A 23,207-nucleotide genomic window follows, 5' to 3' on the forward strand; every position below is an offset into this window, starting at 1 on the left:
TCTATATAGTTTAGTGTAAAATCATTATTAAGTGCAAAAAGGGTAGCAAATAAGACAACATGCTAGGATAAAGGCTGGTAGTGGACATACATACAACTCTACACATATTTAAGTCAACAGATTTTTTTTTCAAACAATCTTTTAATTACACGATTTGTACATACAATAAAAATCTGATAAACTTCATGACTGAGCATGCACAGGATTCTACCTTCGTATTAAGCTTTCTTCATAGAGTGAACCAACATTTTCAAAATGGATTGCTTCTTAAATAAGATCGTTTGATTAAAATCTTGTCACCCAAACGACAAATTGTAAGATCACTTGAAATACAACCGCATTGTAAATCACTCCCCAAATCAGTGCTTCAATAACAAATGAAAGATTGAGTTTTCATATTAGCACCATCATATAACGCCTTTTCTATAACCCATAATAAAAAATAAAGAAAAAAAAAGGATCAGGAACAGAAAACAGAATGCAAAGTAACATAACAGAAAAAAAAAAAAAAAAAGGTTTCAGATTTGTGTCAAGTAAAATTCAAACATTAAAGGCAAAAGGAAACTACATTTCCTACAGTCACATACACCCCCATATTAATAAAGGACGTCTTTCATACGTATAAAAATAAAGCAGTTTAGCTTTTTACGAGATTGGGTATTATATTAAAAAAAATAGAATTTAACAAGTATAATAAATTGAATGAGGAGCATGTCAATAATTTGAATTCCAATCTAATTTTATGAGTAAGCAAGACAAAAAAGGTGTAAGAGCCACGATGGAAGACTCCGTGAGATAAATGTAATAAAAAAATGGAGGTAAAAAAAAAAAAAAAGGACAGACTATTGGGGATGGCACACACAGGTAGGTGGAGTACAGTAAAAGGAAGCTTCCCACAAAATGGATTTTCCTCACATTTAGGAGCAAATTTAAAAGTTCAGAAGTGGTAATGGATAGAACAAAAGTGGCTCAGATACTCCATTCGGCTTGTCCTGAATTGCTGGAGGTCAACTTAAATCTTTAACTAGCAGAACCGTGTGCTGTCCTCCACTGGATACAGATAAAACTTGTCTGTTCTCAAGTTGCTTCCCAGTCATCTCATAGGGGCTCCAAACATCATTCTCCTCACCAGTGCCTAGTTGCTGGTTGGTACCCATACCCCAAGAAAAGACACGACCTAATAGGAGAACAGCATTAAAGAATGTATTAACAGGTGAGATCAGGTATTGAAGAAAACTACAACTAACAAGAATCCTTAAAATGCCACCTTACCATCCTTGGATACAGCATAACTGACGGACGCTCCACAGGCGACATTAGAAATCTTGGGTAGATTTGGAATTAGAGTGGGTTCTTTCTTCTCTTCCGCATTCTCCCCAATCCCAAGTCGTCCATATTCTGCACGGCCTAAGCTATAAGCATTTCCTGATTAACAAAAAGCAGTGTTAAAAATTATGCACTCATGTCAATTGGAAATAAATTTACGGCATTCAGAAAAGCAATTAACCTCACCTTCTGAGTCCACACATACAGTGTGATGCTGACCTCCTGAAAATCCAACCCAGGACTTACTAGAGTTTTTGAAGGAAGTTAAGTTCTGGGGTGCAAAGCAGGCGTTTGTAGTCTTGGTACCTGTAGCAAGTAAGTGATACATTTACATTACCAGAACTGTGCAGATTCATTTTGCACACCTAAAAAAACTGCATAAAAGAGACAAATATGTACATTTCATGCAGCCATCCATTTGCATGGTGAGAAAAAGGTCATATATAAAGTCCTTCGTGCGGTATTCATTGAGTGCAGATATTTCCGACAGGCAGGAATATCTGAAGACACGTATTCAATGTAGCCATGGATCAGTGAAAACGGACTATATGAGACTATTTAGCACCACTGACGCTTCGGCTTTTAAGAAAGTTGAACGAGCATTGCTAAGAACGGACACAAGATTGTTGGTGTCTGTTTTCACCAATGTATATTCAACGTTCTTAAAAGCCAAATCTACAGCAGTGCAAACGGATGCCGAATAGTCTCATTTTTATCTGTTTTCACCGATCGAATGTAAATTCGACCTATTATCGGAAATATCATCTCTAACTGTATTTCCCCCCTTTATTAGAAGCCATTTAAGTGGCACTGCTGAAAATGGGGTGATAATAGGAGAAGACAATTAACTACTTAAGTCTCAGGTATAAAGCTCCTCCCCTTTGGTTTTAATTTACAAAAAAACTACAATTCCCTTTTCCATGTGGGAGAGTTATATTGCAACTCTATCCGTGGAGATGAGGGGCCAGGTCCATTCAGGCCTCAGGAATACATCATGGTACCTCTTACGACTAATAGGTGGGGACCCGCCCATAACGCTGGACAGTGGTACTGTATAGACATGATGTCCTTGGGTGGGGGGGGGGGAGCCACAGTTTTTTTTTTTTTCTTTCTTTTCTTAGGTTTGTTATAACTCATAATAACCAATTTTGCCAATGCAATACGAGTCTAGATAATGTTCATGTTCACTGAAAATGTATAAGACCGTGTACACTATGCTTTAATTGTAAGACCATATTTATTGTACTCCACAACGCTTGTAACAACTGAAATTGATTGCATTGTCATACTACAATTCCACAGTTTCCAAGAATTCAAATGGTGGTAACTGAAGAGATAAAACATAATAGGGAATCTAAATATCTAAAATCAGTGTAAAACTGGCTTAAGCCGTGTACAAACAGGGCAAAGGGAGGCTTGTGCATCGCTCAGCACATAGCGCTGCACCAGTGATTTTTTTTTTTCTAGGAAAAACTTCAAACTAGCAAAGCAGGAAGCAACACCGACCCCCCGAGTAGATCTCGCTATCATCAGGTCTGGGAATTACAGGCGTGCATGTGCACAATCTGTGCTCCCTCTTCTCTATACCCTGTCTCCAAGCCTAAAGGAGCAAGGGGAAAGCAGCAAAACCAGTGTGCGGGCGCACTTCAACCACACTTTGTTTAAAAAAAATAAAATAAAAATAAATTAAAAAAATGCAAAGCTGTCCCTCTTAAATGATGGAACACTCCTTTGCGGCACTGGAGAACCCTATTCCAGAAATCCACATCAGTTTATGCAAGAGATAGAAATGAGCAAGTTAACTACAAGACCAAAATACTCTACTTACCCAGCTGATGGTAGTTAGAAAGGCCAAAGCCATAAACATGTCCTTCTTGGGATACGGCAAAAGTAAAATAAGCACCACAGAATACATCCTGGAACAGAACACGTCCAAACCCTCTTGCCTTCATGTGGATACACTGTGGAATCAGTAGCCTCTCTGCAGGGGTAAATAAAAATAGATTTAGTACATAAATTATCCACATTTACGTATGTCCTTTTGTGTAATATTCCAAATACCTTTTGCCTGTAAAATGTCTATGTGTATGGTTAAAGTCTATGGTTTAACAGTGCAATACATTTGCCTACCTGATGTAAGGTGCGTATGGGACAACATAACAGTTTTGATAAAGTTAGGAATGCTTCATGTAAAGTAAGATCTGCAGACCATAAAGTTAATACCATGCAGGCAAGTGTGGGGAGTATATAGCATAGTATCAGCACAATGTCCAAGATCAGCAAGCCAAATAACTCAAGAAATACAAATAATTTGCTTTGGTTTGTTGGTCAACGAGGAAGAGGAATTTACAATTAGAAGTGCTTTGGGAAGGCCTGTGATGAAAGGAGTCAGCAGCCAGTAGTTATCTGGATTTACAGATTGAGAGGCAATTGGGACATCATACACAGTTCTTGACTTGGATTTTTGGTTCTCTCTATACATATAAGTCATGCATGGTGTGGGTTCCTGAAGACAGAGTCTGAGAACCTGAGGTCTAGAGTATGTGTGTATATGCGACAGTGTCTAGTTCAGGCATGTCCAACGTTGGCCCTCCAGATGTTTTGAAACTACTCATCCCAGCATGCCATTGCTCGGGCACTCATCTATATTACCCATTGTGACAACAAGGACAAAATCTTATAGACTTTTTTGACTCCGTGACCAAAATACTAGATGAAGGGTGGGCCGGAGATGTGGCATATCTAGACTTTATTTAGCAGCCTGCGATGTGGGACAGTGTCAAATGCCTTACTAAACTCTAAAGTGTAGGATTGGATTATAAAACAATTAAATGGATAAGCACCTGATTGCAGGATAGGAAACAGACAGTTGTAGTGAATGGAGTGCATTCTATGGAGGGACATGTTACCAGTGGAGTACCCCAGGGATCAGTGCTTGGACCAGTTCTCTTTAATATCTTTGTTAGTCGCATTGCAAATGGTAATCAAGGGAAAGTATGCCTTATTGCAGATGACACAAAGATATGCAACAGAGTAGACACACAGGGTAAATGAAATCACTAATCTAGGTAAACTTGAGAACTAATCTAGGTAAACTTGAGAATTGGTCAAGAGCATGGCAACTACAGTTTAATGCTAAAAAATGCAAAATTATGCACTTAGGACTCAAAAACTCAAAGGCTCAATATAGTATCAAGGGTACTAGGATGGAAACCACTGAGGAGGAAAGATCTAGGGGTCACTATTTCAAGTGACTTAAAGGCAGGAAAGCAATGTAGCAAAGCAATGAGGGAGACTAGTCAGATGCTTGGTTGCATAGGGAGAGGAATCCGTAGCAGAAAAAAAAGTAACAATGCCACTATAGGTCATTGGTATGGCCTCATCTGGAATACTGTGTCCAGTTCTGGAGACCATATCTTCAGAAGGATATAAATACATTAGAGAGTGTAGAAAGAGGGGCAACTAAAATGGTGCATGGCCTACATCACAAAACGTACCTGGAAAGATGAAAAGATCTTAACATGTATATTTTGGAGCAGAGAAGGGAAAGGGGGGACATGATCGAAATCTTCAAATATATCAAGGGTTTTAACATAGTACAGGAGGGAAATTTTCTTCAAAGGAAAAGTAGTAATAGAACACGAGGATATGCACTGGAACTGGAGGGAGGTAGGTTCAGGGGAAATGATAGAAAGAATTACTTCACAGAAAAGGTAGTGGATAAGTGGAATAGCCTCCCATCAGAGGTGGTAGAGGCGAAGACAGTAGAACAATTTAAACATGCTTGGGATAGGCATATGTATATACTTACAAAGAAATAAGGATTAAAAAGGGTTGAGATTACCTGAAGGATAAAAAAAGGGGTAGACTAGATGGGCCAAATGGTTCTCATCTGCCGTCAAATTCTAGGTTTCTATGAGTGGGTGATATATAGGGGTATAACAATATTTGGGGCGTATCTAAGCTCCACTGGGATAGGGGTTTGATATTTTTGATATTCAGGGTAATATGGTAATGAGTTGCTTATCCACCAAATATTTACACCAGTGACTTCCACACTGGTGTATGTATTAATTCACACTATTTTAGGGTTTGCTCCACCTAGTTGAGGCCACTTAAGTTTTAGTTTGCAATATACCACTGCATGCGCGCACACACACACACACACACACACACACACACACACACACACACACCTTATCCCCTCATCCTTTACACTGGAGTTCTGAAGTGCTTGTTTAATAACTTAAACTTTGAAACACAGGGCTAAGAAGTAAAAATGTACCCGTTTTTCAGAGGCAAAGCAGTATCACAAAATGTATTAAGTTGTGCAAATTAGATTGATAACAGGCGGTGTTGTCAGTGCTACTGACCATTCATACATTGATATGCAGATAGGCGCGATATATTGTAGCGCCGATGACAGGGGAGGAAGATTCAGAGGAAATTTGAGGGAACATAATAAAAAAAAATGGAATGTCCTCCCATCAGCGGTAGTAGAGGCAAATAAAGTAGTGCAATTTAAACATGCTTGGGATAGGCATACCGATATCCCTACAAATTGATAAGGATCAAATATGGTTTGATGTAACAGATCAAAAAAATAAAAAAAGGAAGGCCAACTAGATGGGCCAAGTGGTTCTTATCTGCCATCAAATTCTAGGTTTCCATCACCTGTCACTGACCACACTTCTTTATACATGAGTGAGAAGCAGCATCAGCATAAATAACTGCTTATCCCAAGTACCGAACAAGGGCTTATGAAGTTTACCTGGCCAGAGTACCGTGGAACTGTGGACAATCCAAATGGTAATACTGAAAATGGGAAAAGATCCTCAAACATTGCAAACATCAAAAGTAGCACAAATTGATGTGCCCAATGATAATATGCAAGTAGGCATCCTGGATCTCCAACATAATGGAGAACACAGACTCCATACAGCACTTGGGTGACAGCAGGTATCCATTGAACATACTTCAACTTAAGGATGGGTTGGAATGAGCCATACATCTTCTGGACCAGGAAGAAACTAATAAACTGGTGCCACATTGTTCCTGGGGAACTGGAATGACAACTAGAAGACCAGGAGGGAGTGAATGGACTCCCACAGGGCTACTGCCTATTTTGGATGCACTAGTCCTGTTGTGAAGTCTGTGGTTGGAGTATGCTCCCAGGTCACAGTGTAGCCTTGAGAAATCACTCCTCTGACCCAGACATCAGACGTAGTTGCCATCCAGGTTTCTAAAAAAAAAAAAAAAAAAAAAAAAAAGGTGGAGGCCCATATCCAGTCATGCGGCAGGCTTGACCGTTTCTTTAGCAGCACTTTGACCTTAGAACCCTCCGTGGATATTTAATAAGGTAGAAAAGCAGTCTTAGAGCTGCCACCATAGCTACAATTTTATCCAGTCCAGGGCCAAAGAGCACATAACCAGGAAAAGGAAGAGAAGTGAAAGTCTACTTGGAAGCTGCATACCATGTCCAAAGATAGAGAGCTCTCATCAACACGACCACTGATGCAGACACAGATGAGGTCAGGATACCAATGTCAATGAGCAATTTAAATAAATAAGAGCTTGCCTCCTGAATAAGGTCGACATGAGGTAGCAGCTCTAACAGCGGGGTACCGGAACAAAGACAGTCAACCACATAATCCACCCAACATCCTTAGCCACCCAGGCAGATGTAAGGACAGGGCATAATTGCTCCAGCATTAGAATATATTGATTTTAGGAAAGTTTCTAGCTTCCTAGCCATTCAAGCCTTCAATTAAGCCATATTTGACATAGGCAGGGTAGCCTTTGATTACCTTGGCAAGATGAGAATCCACAGGAGGCAGGGACTCCTACTTGGTCCTGTCGACAGTAAGAAGCAGATAGCACAAAGTTCTACTGCTGCCCATACACTGCATCACAACTGATGTACGAGTGCAATGTTCCCACGCTCCTCCCATTTTACAGCACAAACTATGTGCTACCTGTTATTTTTGCACTAGATTGCATTGCATCTAGTTCAAAATGCATGCAATGTGCATGCGTTTTAAATGAAACGCGATGCAATCTAGTTTTAAAAATGCATGGTGCACATTGCATCGTGTACGGACACCTAAAGTTTGGAAACCAAGAAAGGTTTGTTTGGATGAGGTCACTCCATGTTAGAAACTTGATTACTGCTTTCTTCTATCATTTGAAAATAGAAGCATTGGACTTGGTCAGAGTCTTTTATTAGAAGCACCAACCTGGCTGCCTTAATTAGGGGCATCAAACCCCACCCACAGCTGTGATTTTCCAGTACTAGCTCAGAGGTGATACATCATCCTCTTAATCAGAGGAAACTTCTGAATCAGGGCTGATACCAGAAAGGTGTAGAGCTATTAAAAAAGTATGATCCCTGTTTATAAAGAAATAAGACACCTGTGCACGGACAGGGATATTCTGAACCCAGGACGGTTCAGTGGCTGTGGTGTAGAAAGTAGCCTGCACAGGGATCTCCATGTCCATTTGGCCCACCACAGGAGGAGCACAGTTGAGGAGTAGGGGTCTTGAAGCAAGATGTTAAACAAACCTGTATTATCGGTTAGAAGGTGGAGGCCCATGCCAGTTCCTGGGCAAAAAAGTTGTGGCGGAAGGCACGTCCCACTGTGCAGCGGCAAAACAATGGAGAGACCGAACACCAAGGTGCTCCTGTGCTGCACACAATTGTGGCGTGTGTCTAGCACGGGAGAACCTAAAGCTGGCCATACTTTTCTGAGGGAGTAGTCACAGCAGACCCCCACAATCCTCCTGGTAGCAGGATAACATATGGTCCTTTTGCATGCAATATATAACGCATGTGATTCTGAATCAGATATATCTTAAGCGCAGCATTCGCGATTTAGAGGCTCTGATACGATGCACAAGGGACCACATAGCGGATCAAGAAAACCAATGCTATTTGCTACTTTTCACCCAAGAATCAGGCGGAAACAGGCTAGCCATACACTTATGCAATTTTGCCAATCGCCAACATCGGACATCATTACCAGGGTAATGCCCGCTAAAATATATACTGCCCTATTACCAACAGTAAGCCTGGTGGTTTAGTACAGCAACAACCTGGCCATAACTACCAGTGCTACAGTCTCCCTCCTGAGCAGGAGGATGCTTTATTCTGGTTCAATTGTAAAGGCAAATTTCTTCTCAAATGGACAAAACCATGTGCACTGCAGGTGGGGCAGATGTAACATGTGCAGAGTGTTAGATTTGGGTGGTGTTACTTCAAAGTAAGATCTTTATTGCAGTGTAAAAATAAAGCAGCCAGTATTTTCCCTGCACAGAAACAAAATAACTCACTAAAATCTAACTCTGCACATTTTACATCTGCCCCCTGCAGTGCACATTGTTTTGTCCATTGGGAAGGAATTTGCCTTTGCGAGTGAACCAGAGTAAGGACCTATGTGTGCGGCTATCTGCAAGCATGAGCTGACCTCCTGTGTGCTGCAGGAGCTCTGGCCACTGGTGCTAGGAGACAGCAAAGCAGTTTGCCAGGTGCTGCCCTCCCATTAATATAGAGGGGGAAAAAAAAAAAAAAAGAAAAAAAAACACAGGGCGACAGGAGCCGCTCCAAAACATGACCATTCCATAGGTCAGGGGTAGGGCTTCGATAGAGGAAGCCTGGGCTGTTTAGAGACTTTTTTTTTTACTGTTTTGTGGCCCACTCAACTAACCACCCTATAACCATGGTTTAAAGACTACCCCATGGGGAGGGATGGAAATATCAAAACACGGATATCCCTGGATTGCCAAATTTGATGAGCAAAATGCTAAACATTTTAAAACACTTGTAAGGAACAATTGTTATAAGGCACACAGATAACAGGTATATATTCTTTACTATTAACCTGGTACTGTCAGCTAGCATCTCCTAGCACAGGTGAGTGGGCAAACATTGGATTTACCAAAAATTAGGTAAACCCATCATGTCAAAGCAAGTGTACATATAAACAATGCAGAGACATAAAAGCTTTTGTTTTGAAAAGTTAGCTGACATCTTATTAAAAAGGCAAGGCTCGGTTTAAAAAGCACTGCATTAGCCACTAACCTAGACCCTTGCGTCCGCCACGATTGGTAAATCTCTCTGGCACCCGGCCTAGTTGACCCTGTTCACCACATCCAGATGTGTAAAGTTCACCTTCTGATGTAAGCATTACAAGGTGATCATTTCCTGTGGGAAAAAAAAAAAAAAAAAAAGTTTATAATCCAAATTAAAAACAAAAATTAAATTACACACACACTACCAATATATCAAATTTATAATAGCTGGGTATGTATGTGACTAGCTGGAAAATCTGGCCAAAGAATGCTGCATTTCCTAAAAAGAATTAGCTCGATTACAAACGATAAATATTTCCCCAGACATAATCCTGATTATGGATAAAACAAGAATGTAAATATTTGGTAAGCCCTGAAAAAAAAAAAAACTACATTTATATCCATTCACAGCAGTGTGTCCCTCTAGATTTATTCAGATTTAGGGTGTGCAGAACAATCACCCTTGGAAGGGTGTGTAAATGTGCCCACACAGTGTTTTGTGGGTACTCTTTACCTAGAAGGGCGCCCATCGCATGTACCAAAAAATCGCAATCGATGCGACCGACGCGATTACAGCGATTTCCCATAGGGAACAATGTTAAATGTCCCAATTGACCCGATTTTCCATAGGGAACAATGTTAAAAGGCCCACAGAGGCCAAATAGGCACCCTGAAGTGTGGAATGGGCCCCCCAATTAACGCCACCCCACGATCAACGTCAACCCGAAGCGTGGCGAGCGCAGCGAGCCCGCGAGGGGCGGCGGTACGCGTCCTCCGACCTTTTCATACCCCCACTATCCACGTCGGCGTGGAGTTGAGAATAGAAAGTGTGGCGAGCGCAGCGAGCCACCGAGGCCGAAGCGTGGCGAGCCCCGCGAGGGGACGCGGACACCTGTGAAGCCCGCGAGGGGACGCCTATACCTGTGAAGGTGTCCGCATGCGCTCGCCACGCTTCGGGCTCGCCACACTTTCTATTCTCAACTCCACGCCGACGTGGATAGTGGGGGTATGAAAAGGTCGTAAACGCGTACCGCTGCGCTCGCCACGCTTCGGGTTGCCGTTGATCGTGGGGTGGCGTTAATTGGGGGGCCCATTCCACACTTTAGGGTGCCTATTTGGCCTTTTAACATTGTTCCCTATGGAAAAATCGGGTCAATTGGGACATTTAACATTGTTCCCTATGGGAAATCGCTGTAATCGCGTCGGTCGCATCGCATGCGATTGGTCGCATGTGATGCGCCCGACGCGCTTTTTTTTTCCTTACGATGCCCACGATCAAAATCGTGGGCGCCCTTCTAGGTAAAGAGTACCGTTTTGTGTTTGTGATGCGCACTCCTGCACATATACTTTCTGGAATAAATTGCATCTAGTCCAAAACAAAATATGCTTTAGCACATCGCATGTGTGTGGCCACACTAAAGTATACAAATGTAAACAACACACACACACACACACACACACACACACACACACACACACACACACACACACTGTAGTCTGCACTAACTATACTGTCTCACAGGTCAACCACATGGCTGGCTCTACTCACCTTCCCCTACATGTGCAGCTATAGAACCCTTCATTCACAAAAGGCAAATACCTAGACCAGTGGTTCCCAAACTTTTTCAGTTGAAGGCACCCGTTGGGTCTCAATGATTTTAGTAACGTACCCTTAATCCAAAATAATTACCGAACTGTCTATTTTTAGTATTTGGGTCAAAATAATGCTTTTAGTATGTAGATCAGCTAAAAAACCCCACTATTTCTGCAAACCAGTCCAAGAAAAAATAAATATATTTTATATAGTTCCTGACATGTACTGCGTCACCCCAGCTCAGTGTCTGAATTGCATCACCATACTTTAGTATGGCGAGTGCAATTCATGAAGGGATGGAAAGTTCTGCTTTGTGCTTCTCCATGGTGTTAGTCATCTCAGGATGGCGGAATCGGAACATCAGTGCGGAAAATGCAAGGAAGCGAAAGGTATTTCTGCAGCCTGCGCTCTATCACACTGATGCAATCCCTTATACCGCGGCTCGTGCCGTATCACACGGATGCAATTCCTCGGCCTGTGCGCTATCACACTGATGTACTCTCCCTCACCGTGTGGTCTGTGCAATATCACACTGACGTTCTCCCTCACCTTGCATTCTATCACACCCTCACCCCGTTGCATGCACTGTAATAAGACTGACATGCTTCCTAACCCCCCCCCCCCCGCGCTGCCTGTCACTTCTAGCTCTGCCCTGAGCCCCGCATAGCTCCACCCCCCGCCTTGTCCCATGAAGCTCCGGCCCCATGTAGCTCAGCGAACCCAGCCAAGGTATTCTTCACCCCGCTGGGTGTTCCAGGCAGCTATGGGGAGGGAGGGGGGGTGGTGGTCTGCGATAACAACCCCCCCATGCCACCAGCTGACTCCACTCGAGTCACTTCACAGCGAATCCCACCCACACATAACCCCGTGTGGTCTCACTCTGCTCACTGCTGGAAATGCACTGGCTCCCTCCACAGAAACACATGCGGCTGCCAGCAGGCTGCCTTGTTAGGTCCGTCGGCCGCGGCTCCCCTGTGACAGTTTGGGAACCACTGACCTAGACCATTTTACAATTCAATATACCATGTAAGAGTCAATTTAAACTAATTGCACCCACCTGAGGCTATTTTCATAACTGGAACATTTACTTGCACCTGGATGGGAACTACACTTTTCTTCATTGGCTCCAGCAGCCCAATAACACCATTGTTGTCCTAAGAATAGAAAATGATTAATCAAAGTCCAGCAACACATGACACCAGCAAACATATAGTGGGTAAATAATGGTATTTTTGGTAAAGCGCTAGTTCAGTTTTATTCTGAATTACTAGATTTTCAAATCAGGATCATATATTGGCTATCCAAAACACGTGACAGTCAATAGCAAATACGATCTGGATTTGAGAACAGAGTAAAAGCAAACCTGCACATCTGTAATTTTTTTTGAGCACCCTACCCATCGATAGAGCAATTGTTAAACCGTTTAGGATGAAATACCTGTGGATGCACATTTCTGAGAGCAGAAATGTGCAGTCAGGCTTTTCACACATTAGTTTAGGCAAGTTCAGCCTTTTGTTAAAGCCATGTGAAAAGGGGTGGAAATTAAGCTCCCAGGCACTCCAAAGAGGATGCAAATACACCACTAACACAAGTCCATACAGATTTTGCAAAAGCATAAGAAGAGAGGGTATAATACTATCAATCTGCACCAAAGCAGTAGGTTTTATAAAAGTCTATTATATAAAAGTCGGTACTTGCTTCCTAGCACGGCGCCCATCGCATACCATTACATAAGGTATGCGATGCATAATCGGGTAAATGAGCCGGATTGTACAATTAAATATCGCACAGCATCGCATGCCACCAAATGGCATGCGATGCGATTTTTAATCGTACAACCCTGATGGGTGCTTACAATGTTAAATGCACCCCCAGTACGCGTCCTCCCACCTTTTCATACCCCCACTATCCACGTCGGCGTGGAGGTGAATTTAGATAGTGTGGCGAGCGCAGCAACCCCCGGAAGGGGATGCGGAATACATGTTAAATAATCCGCGTGCGCTCGCCACACTATGTAAAATCAACTCCACACCGACGTGGAAAGTGGGGTTAGGAAAAGGTCGGAGGACGTGTACCGCCACCCCTCACGGGCTCGCTACGCTCGCCATGCTTCGGGTTTGCGTTGATAGTGGGGGTGGCGTTCACAATGGGGGTGCATTTAACATTGTAATAACCCATCTGGGTGTTTGTACAATTAAAAATCGCATCACATGCCATTATATTGTATGCGATGAGATGTATAAGATGCTGCAAGATCAAAATCGTGGGCGCCGTGCTAGGAAACAAGTACAAAAGTCTCTTATGTATAGATAATTTTGCTTCTATATAGTCAATATCAGGTCTCCATTCATCCGCAAGTATCCACACAAACATCCAGGTAAGAAGAAATGTCACATATGGAAACCAGGTCATGTTGACAGTTTGTTTGCCATATGTGACATTTCTTCTTACCTGGATGTTTGTGTGGATACTTGCGGATGAATGGAGACCTGATATTAACTATATAGAAGCAAAATTATCTATACATAAGAGACTTTCTATAATAGACTTATGAAACATACTGCTTTGGCGCAGATTGATTCCATTATACCCTCTCTTTTCTTTAGTTACGCCCAGTCTACCTGGCCGCAAAAAAGTATGGAGGTGCCCAGCACTGAAGAAAAAAAAAAAAAAAAAAAAAAAGAATTGCATATGGTCTTTCCTACAGTGACAGCAATATGTGGCAAAAATGTGGCAGGTATGCGCGCACCTATAAAGGCCAAAAGTAAATAAAAATTAAATACAAAAATGTAAAAAGTACTAAAGTTGGAAGGTCAAGCAGCACCATTTTCTTCTTCAGTGTCCATTTATGTGTAGTACACATGATAAAGATCCTAACCTCAAAAATACATAAGAAAAATACAAATGTGAGCATTCCGAATGACAAAATTCCTCAGGCACACAGAGTAAGTGAAAGTAAGAGCAACCCAGTCAAACATCCTGTCACCCTTTAATCTTATATTTGGTGATCCTTAAAAGACCCTTTATAACCGGGATGCGGTCATCTATTAGAATGAACTTAGGTCTACAGTCATTAGGTCGACCCCACTAGGTCGACTGGCAGGAAGGTCGACCTGACTTAAGGTCGAATTTGCATAAAGGTCGACATGAGGAAGGTTGACTGGTCATAAGGTCAACATGGGGTTTTTCACTGTTTTTTGAGCCGACAGGCGGTATTTCATGCCCTACCATCCACTAGGGCGTGGAGGAGGTCATTAAAGCTGTGGTGAGCGAAGCGAGCCACCGTGCCCGAAGCATTGCGAGCGAAGCGAGGGTCCGATTTTCATTGCCAACTGTGTCCATGTCGACTGTCGACATTCAGATAAAAAAACAGTGAAAAACCCATGTCGACCTTCATGCAAATTTGACCTTAAGTCATGTCGACCTTGGCCCATGTCGACCTTCCTGCCAGTCGACCTAGTGGGGTCGACCTAATGACTGTAGACCTAAGTTCATTCTGACAGATGTACCGATTCCTTATAACCATTTATATAAAAGTAGGCAAGCCTGTCTTCTGGTAGGGATTAGTCATCAGGTTGGCACACCAAAAAGGTTAACATGCATTAGGTCGACACATACAAAAGTTCAACATGAGTTTTTCACTATTTTCTCAAAAAAAAAAAAAAAAAAATCATACTTCACCATCCCAGTGGACATGGAGGGGGAATATAAGTGTGCCTGTGCAGCGAGGAACCATGCACGAAGCATGGCGAGTGGAAACAGACATGCAAGGGGACGCAGTACTCTTATATCAGGGATGGGGGAACCTTTTTTGTGCCATGGGCCGTTTGTATGGGGAAAAAAATCCTCCGGGGGCCATATGCAAATATTTCTCTTACAAATTGTCCTGCTGCAGCCGTTCCACTCTCTGGTGGCTGCCACTGAATAGAACTGACAGCCTCCGGCTGCTGTTAATTAAGAGGAATCTCGCAAGAATTCCCCTGTACTTGAATCCCGGCAAAGCCACCGGGTTGGCGGGCCACTCAGACCAGCTACGGGGGCCGCACTCTTGCCTTATATGGTGTTCATGTCAACATAAACACCTAATTAAAAAGCTCATGTTGCACTTTTGCATGCTGATCTAATGGATCAGCTTTTGGACTGTTGACCAATCATGGTATTGGTAGTACTGAAATGGTACTCCACAGAGAGATGATCTAACAACCTTATGTATTCGGTTTCCAGCTACCATAAATATAGTATTTTTATATTATCTTTATGCATTTTTTTAAATTATATTCTTTGAATACTACGTATCTTTACGTTAGTTGGACACCCAATACATTTGGTTATTAGATCATCTCTCTATGGAGTACCATTTCCATACTACCAATAACAGCATACAGACTTGACTATTTATCGGTAGGGAATATAAGGGGACCTTTAACGATCAAAGGGTGACCGGATGTTTGGTGCCGAGCGTCTGAACAGGTTGCTCCAATGTCGAGCGGTACCTTCATGCAAATAGCTTTCACTTTTCTGTGGTGAGTGTGCCAGAGGATTGTTAACCATTCAACTGGAAAATGATTAGTTAGGAATGCTCACCATTGTATTGGTCTTCTTTAAATGAGAAGTAAAAGCCCCCATGCAACGCAATTTGGACCAATGGAACGGGCCGAGAAAGCGGCACAAAATCGGGTGAGTGTGATGTCCACTCAGGTCTGATGCGCGGTCCCGTGAGCATCAGACCTGAGTGGGAGGTCGGATCCGCATGCAGGTGCGACCTCAGACACTCCTCCCGGCGGCAAGAAACTGGGGTCACATGGGAAGGTCCCGCGGCATCGGCTGACCACACACTGCTGTATCAGATCGCAGTAGTGTATGGCCAGCTTAGGAACCCATCCTTTCAGCACATAGATCTTTATCTTAAACCTACTAGCCATAAATGGACAATGATTCTTGGCCTTTCGACTTTTTTTGAAATTCATAAAAAAAAGGAGTATGAAGCAATGGGCATGGCACTCTTCCATTTAGGATAGAAAGCTAGAGAACAAAACACACAAATACCCTGAAAGATCCAAAGATGAAGACTCTTCCATCCTCAGTCAATGCAGCAGTGTGACTGTCCCCAGCAGACACTTGAACTACTTTTTCAGGTAACTCGACCTTTGCAGGTTGTGTTTCTGAACCCTCTTCTGTAGTGTCCCGGCCTAAGGCTCCTTCATCATTACAGCCAAAAGTATAAATCTATTGGAAAAAAGACAACAGTAATAAAAGAAAAAATAAATAAAATGGTGATATCTGTACTTAAGTGAAGAAATTGAATACGTTAAACAGTATATGCAGTATCAAAAACCAACTCACACTCCCTGATGCTCCAAGGCACACTGTGTGCATTCCTCCTGCCTCAGCCTGTACAATCTTTTCTGGAAGAGGTACCAGTGCTGGCTTCTTACGTTCCATTACGTTTTCTCCCAAGCCCAACTGACCCACATCACCTTGGCCCAGTGCCAGTACCAAACCACCAGTAGAATTGTAAGATAAAGGAGTGATCACTGGAAAAAAAAAAAATGTTACAGCTTAAATACTAGCCATAGATGAGCTTTGGATAGATAATTAGCATGTATTGATCATTTTAAAGCTGGGTACAGACTAAAAGATTTTTCCAAACAGATTTGCAGATGACCAGTCTTACGAGAAACTTGTCATCTAGTGTGTACGCACTGCATCGTTGACAATGCACGCTGCCACGGTTCCCTAACGTCATCCCCTATCATCTGTATCTGCAGCTCAATCTGTGGAGACTGCTAGCAATACAATGATGCCTAATGCTGCATAGTTTCGCTACCCCTCCCCACCATCAACATTTTCTCCCAATCGCGATTGAGGCCGCTATGTACACACATCGTGTTGTGTACCCAGCATAAACAGTCATGCTGCAGTAACGCAATACAAAAGATTAAAATTAAAACTTTAAAGTTACAGGATAAGGTTGATCTATTAAGACCAAACTTTTTTATTGTTATGTACTAGTAAGCCCGCGCAAAGCAAATGCTTGAAAGCTAGATGTAGTTTCACTTGCTGCCAACGGATAGCAGTGTTTCAGAGTCACACAGACACTAGTAGACATACATACACATAATTTTTTTCATACATATACACACACACACACACACACACACACACACACACACACACACACAATAGTGCTGGGCACATTAACATGGATGAAATTTTATCGGACGGCAGGGGGAGCAGCATCGGGGAGGCGCAGCGCGTCTGACAGCATTACAGAGACCCTGCGCCTCTCCAAAAATGGCTGCCACAACAGAGAATGCATGCTAGAAGTACTCCTGTACCTCAAGCTTTCAGTTTTAAGGGGGATCATCTCACATCTGTTACATAAAAAAATCTTTACAAATTGAATATTAGGAGAACAACTCTGGCGGATTACTAGTATATACAACCGATGCATACTGTTATGCTTAAGAGGAAATGCATCTATAACGGCTGATAGTTATAGCTTCCAATCAAACCTACTGTACACCTACCCCTGATGAAGTCATGTTTTGAGGAAACGAGTTGGGTTTTTACACTCGATTTGTTTGTGCTGCCGTTATCTTAAGATCCCGCTCCGGCGGCTCATAGTTTTTTTATATTATTAAGACTGGCTGATTGAATTGGGACTCTTCGCAAAGTCAAAACTTTGAAATTAAAAGGTTTATAACCTCAACTCCGTAGTTACCAGTGCCGAATTTCCCATTCGGCACGCGAGGCACGTGCCTAGGGGCAGCACATGTTTGGGGGCGGCACTTGTATGCTTGGGATAGTACTATCAACCTGAAATGTACCAGTAAGTGCAAAATATACACTGTACTGTACCATATTCCATCTTGAATAGAGTGCAAATGGATTGGACATGCAGACACTGCCCCTGTAAACTGTCCTACTTAGTAAATATGTACACATAATTTTAAAAAAGTCACAGTTGGTGTCTTTTTTTAAATTAATCCATTAAATTGGCTATTATCAAATGAGGGCTTATAAGTAATCAAATAATACAATTAGGGGGGGGAGCCGTTATTGTTGTGCCTATGGGTGCCATCATCCCTAAATCCGCCCCTGGTAGTTACCAGTTGTGGATTTCCAACTAGGCACATGCCTATGGGTGACACTTGCTGGAAGGGGGCTGGTGTAGTGATGGCAAAGCATGCTCCCTTCCATGAGAGCATGCTTTTTAAAGACTTTATTTTGCAACTGGTGAGGGAGGAGGCAATGGTCAAATTGATATGAATAGGGTGATCGATCATGTTATGCCTATGGGCAACTTGACCTCTAAATTGATCCCTGGTAGTTACATTGACAGATTATGCTGCAGTTATTAGACTTACGTTTAGGTTTCTTGATTTCTGGTGTCCCATTGTTTTCCTGAGCTGGAACACTCCTCTTCAATGCTTTATTTCCCTTCATGTTAGAGACAAATCTTCCTATGGAAATAAACACATACTTATTCAACTCAAATACGAGCCGGAACATGCAAATCCAAGAGACGCACACAAGTTCATCTTATGTTAACCTATTAGCATGCGCATAAACAAATCAGAAACCTATAGCTAAAATCATTCTGCAATAATCATTTTTGCAATATATATGAAGGAAGGCTACAGATTTTCCCCATCATCGGTCAAAATACACGGTGGTCAAAAACGCCTAGTGTGTATGGACCATAAGCTTTGGAGAGAGACAAAGTGGAGAAAGTACCAGTGCCCATCATTTTTTTCCCAAACAGCCTGTAACATGGATGTTAGAAACTGACTGCCTAATATAAATCCAACCAAGGCTAAAGGTTAATGTACGCAGGGCGATTATACCCCTACTTCTAATGGTGATGCATGCCATCGCATGACTAGATCGCCAGTGTTCCAACAAGAGAACATGGGTTAGCACAGATCACCCTCACACACATTGCTAGGTGTGTAAAGGGATGTGATTTGATTGGGATTGAATATCAAGCAAAACACATTTGATTTGGACTAAACAGTACAGGTCGGTACTATATTGTCTATTTTTCTATTTGATTTTGATGCCAAGGGGCTGTGCATCAGGATCGAATGTGGCTGAAAACCATTAGATAACCATTTTATTTAGATTCGATTTTGCTTATATAAGCAAAGTCGAATAGTAAAATAGACGGTACTTGTGTATTTGCAGGGCGCCCAATTAACACACGTACGCAGGCCGTGTATATTAGTACGGCGCCCGTTATGCAGTTAGCGCAGTGGTGCTGTCAGAATCAGCGTAGTGCTTACGTAGATAGCGTAGTCAGTCAGAAGTAGCGTAGTGTCCCCGCTCCCGGTCAGATTCAGTCAGAGGTGAAGGAGAAGTGACTGCAGAACTGATCACAATGTTCACCTTGCCACAGACAGAGGCGGCAGTGGTTTTCTTCCAGCAGCATCATTTGCTGCCAGTGACAAACTTGTGTTAATGGACACCCAATGCACTTAAGTATGAAGGACTGCAAGTGGCGCTGCCATATTAAAATGTGTCGGAAGAAGGCGAGCCTCCGTGCGGCACATTGGTTCCCGCTTACCTTTCCTTAAGTTTCTGTGAGCGACAACTAAATTTGTCAAGTAAAACAACGGTGCTATACAACAACCTGATACGGGAGGTCTGCACCGTGGACCTAATGTCACAGCCCCAACGCCATATTGACGGTCCAGGGAATATCGTGGAAGTCGACGATAGCCTCTTTTACAGAGGAAGAGTCACATGGGACGGATGCTGCCTCAAAAGTGGCTATTCGGAGGCATTTCAAGAGACACTGGTGAGTGCTTTGTTACACCTGTACAAAGACGTGACGCCAGTACCCTGATGGCCACCATCAATCAATACATTGAACTGGGGACGACTATGGCATTCCTATATTAATTATTAAGTAAAATCCAGTTAACACAGTCATTACGGTCTCAGATGTATGATATGGCAGGTGTGAATGTGTTCCTAAAACACCCCCACTATCCAAGTCACCCCGAAGTTTGGCGAGCGCAGCGAGCCACACGTTATGCGTCCTCCCGAGCTTTTCATATCCCCACTATCCGCGCCGAGTTGATTTTATAAAGTGTGGCAAGCGCAGCGAGCCCCGCGGATTACTTTACATGTATTCCGTATCCGCTCACTGCGGGCTCGGTGGCTCACCACACTTCATAAAATCAACTCCACGCCGACGTGGATAGTGGGGTATGCATGCAATTTCACTAAGCCCTGAAAATACACAAGTACCACCGGGAAGCACAAGGAGTTTTCCCTAGCCTGCACTGCTCAACATGCAGGCTAACAGAAATAAACCCCTATGTACAGGGCTTCAATAAAGCCCCATACATACTAGCCGACCAGGTGCTTCGCTGATATGATTAACTGTAATTGACAGTGCCGCTGGATAAACTAGATAGTGCATGCATACCGAACGATATTGTTAACACTGGGACACTGCAGAACATGCAAGTTGTTTGCTACATAGCCAAAATGAAACTGCATGTTCAGCAGACAAGGGTTGGGTGGGGTTCATTGATGATGTGAACATTTTTACCGATACTGAGCATGCACACTACCCTTCTGAGCGATATCTTAAAAAGTTGGAAAAAAAAATGAGCTAGTGTATGAGGTTTTAGTAGATAGACTCCTTAGTGCACTAATAACTGAATACAGATTAACAGCCAATTCAAAAACAATTCAACATCAGTCTAGAGGGCAAACAGAAGAGAGTCTGAACTGAAAGCTATTACTACAATAGATGCGAGTACCTGGTCTCATTTCAGAAAATTGGCTTTACTTGTAAAGGAGTAGTCCGAAACAGTAATGCTTGCAATACTCAGACACCACTTACATATTCATCAGTTCTGCTTTTTTGGTGCTTCTGTTCAGTTGCAAAAGCAGTGTAGAGTAAGTGTTAACTATTTCAATACATACCATGTTTGCAAGTTCAAAACTTAGGGCACATATACACAAAGCGTTTTTGCCCAGCATGTACACACAGCATGGATGGGGAAAAAGCGCTGGGCCGAAAACTGCTCTGAGCAATTTTCACACGTCACTAATGGAGCCTACACACAGAGCGATCACCAGGCACTTTCTAAGCGATCTAGCTACAGCACTTAGGAAATGTCCCTACATTGCTCCGTGTGTAGAATAGTGATAATGTGGGGTCCTGCACTTAGTTATCAACGCAGCAATTAATATTCAACACCACTGGAGAAAACTATAATTGCTGGGGTCAGGGCAAGTGTTCTGACGGAAACCACTGACCCTGACAGATCACTCAGCAGCACATCGCTCATAAATGCTCATCTCCCTGCGTGTAGGCCCTTAAGTGATTTTCCTGGGGGTAGATGGCTTTCCATAGAAGGATACTATGGAAAGCCTCCCACCCTGTCGCTCATGAGCAGGGGTGGCCAGCGATGATGCAGGAGCGCGCATCAGCGCTCGCCGTCGGGCCATACGTTCAGCTCAAAAGCTGCTCAGTGTATATCTCAAATGGTAAAGAGGCTTACACAAGGGGAGATTAGCATTTTGAGCGATGCTAGATCGTTCAGCACACAGCAATCTGTCAATGCAAGTGTTCCTCGAGAGCCAAAGTTTAGTGATACATTGCGCTGCTAAGTTTGTATTCTCTAAAGTTAATTGCTATGCACAAAGACACTGATCAAATGTGCATAGCAATTAACTTTAGAGAATACAAACTTAGCAGCGCAATGTATCACTAAACTTTGGTTCTTGTTTGTTTTCTGTGAGTAACGGCAACTCACGATACATTGCTTCAGCAACCCTTTCTTTCACTAAAAAAATTAAACTTTTTATCATTCTTTTTAAAGCGATAAGCGCCAGGTTATAGTTTGTAGAGTATATTTGGCTTTGTCTAAGTGTCATCCACACTATCCAATAGGTGTTCCTCATGAGAACACGGACCCTGACCACGTCGATAACTGGATATAGCCAGCGGTGCTGGATATTAATCACTGGGGACCACACAACGCTATGCCTTACACTGAGCGATATAGGGGCATTTTCGATTTAGTGCGGTTGCTTAGAAAATGCCCGGGTTTGCTAGATGTGTAGGCCCCATTAAACTAAGCTGCTTTCAGCTTAAAAAAAAAAAAAAAAAAAAAAAAAATCGCTGTGTTTATGGGCATTAGGAAGCAGGGCACCGCACGGCCCAACTTGCGAAAACTTTCCAAACAAGCACATGCCTACAGGCTAGCATAAATAAACAACCTCAGAAGATTATAAAGAGGGCCATCTATTGGAGGGATACAGTTGAATGGTCTACCATAAGGATGGTCGACAGTCATTAGGTCAAAACATTTAGGTCAACATACAGGAAGGTCGACAGGCGGTATTCCATGTCCTACCATCCACTAGGGCTGGGGTAGCCAACCCTAGTCCTCGAGAGCTACCAACAGTGCATGTTTTGCAGGTCTCCTCACAGAATCACAATTGAGCTAATTAGCTCCATCTGTGTATCTTTTAAAATGTGCCCGTGATTAATGAGTGCAGCAGCTAGGTTGTCTGGAAAATGTGAACTGTTGGTAGCTCTCGAGGGCTAGGGTTGGCTACCACTGCACTAGGGCGTGGTGGGAAAATAAAATATAGTGTGTGGAGCGTAGCTCCATGCATTGCCATGGATATAGAGTTCTTAGTACCCATTCTCCACAGTAAAAGTTGCAAAATACGACTCCACCAGGGACAACACTTTAGCTGCATATACTGTATCTCAGTCAGTATAGGCCGCTAAACCAATATCATATACACAGGTTACTGTAAAAATAAGAGCAAACACATCTAGCAGCTATGCACCCACTCTCCAGCATGTGGCTGCCTCTATCACTGACTGACGCCCAGCAGCCAGCACGGATAAGTCACGCAGCTACTGCGGCCGCACGAAGCAGCCGGCACAAGCATGCATTGGGGAGCAGGACGCCGCACGGCCCAACTCGTGAAAACTTTCCAAATAAGCACGTGACTCCATACCCCGCGCTACGCGCCACGTTACACGGGGGCAGGTCGGTCAGATAGAGCAGCGCATCTCCTTACCGGCCTGTCTCTGTGTGTTGCTGGTTAGGTTGTCTCCCCGCCGGCGCTGCTACTGTGTGTATGAAATATGCTGCTGCCGCGCGCGACACCTATAAGCCGTGGCGCTGTGGTAGATGCTAAATTATAGTGGGCTAAAGGACCTGTGATGACGTCA

At 43.0% G+C, this 23,207-nt stretch overlaps 1 protein-coding gene across 2 annotated transcripts; it reads right to left on the reverse strand.

The window, feature by feature from the left end:
• Window positions 1–23,207, reverse strand: RCC1 (regulator of chromosome condensation 1). Of its 2 annotated transcripts, none has more exons than XM_083173360.1 (10): window positions 22,821–22,952; window positions 18,358–18,453; window positions 16,331–16,521; window positions 16,034–16,213; window positions 12,045–12,141; window positions 9,404–9,526; window positions 3,155–3,307; window positions 1,513–1,632; window positions 1,273–1,425; window positions 1–1,177 (listed from the first exon to the last, which is right to left on the reverse strand). In XM_083173360.1, the coding sequence occupies exons 1-10, from the start codon at window positions 22,828–22,830 to the stop codon at window positions 1,008–1,010; spliced, it is 1,293 nt and encodes a 430-aa protein (XP_083029486.1). In that variant the 5' UTR covers window positions 22,831–22,952; the 3' UTR covers window positions 1–1,007. The 2 variants fall into 2 exon arrangements, with proteins under 2 accessions (XP_083029486.1, XP_083029488.1); XM_083173362.1 differs by lacking the exon at window positions 22,821–22,952 and adding an exon at window positions 23,054–23,207 and having other exon boundaries at window positions 3–1,177.

The sequence above is a fragment of the Crinia signifera genome, chromosome 2, assembly GCF_055691185.1.
Source record: "Crinia signifera chromosome 2, ASM5569118v1, whole genome shotgun sequence".
Classification (NCBI taxonomy): Eukaryota; Metazoa; Chordata; class Amphibia; order Anura; family Myobatrachidae; genus Crinia; species Crinia signifera.

Bases quoted from the DNA above. Each gene is read 5' to 3' on its own strand.
- RCC1 (XM_083173360.1), bottom strand. The intron at 16,522-18,357 runs GTAAGTCTAATA...TTTTTTTTCCAG, and splicing joins AGAAATCAAGAAACCTAAAC to TGATCACTCCTTTATCTTAC. The intron at 1,178-1,272 runs GTAAGGTGGCAT...TTCTCCTATTAG, and splicing joins TTATGCTGTATCCAAGGATG to GTCGTGTCTTTTCTTGGGGT.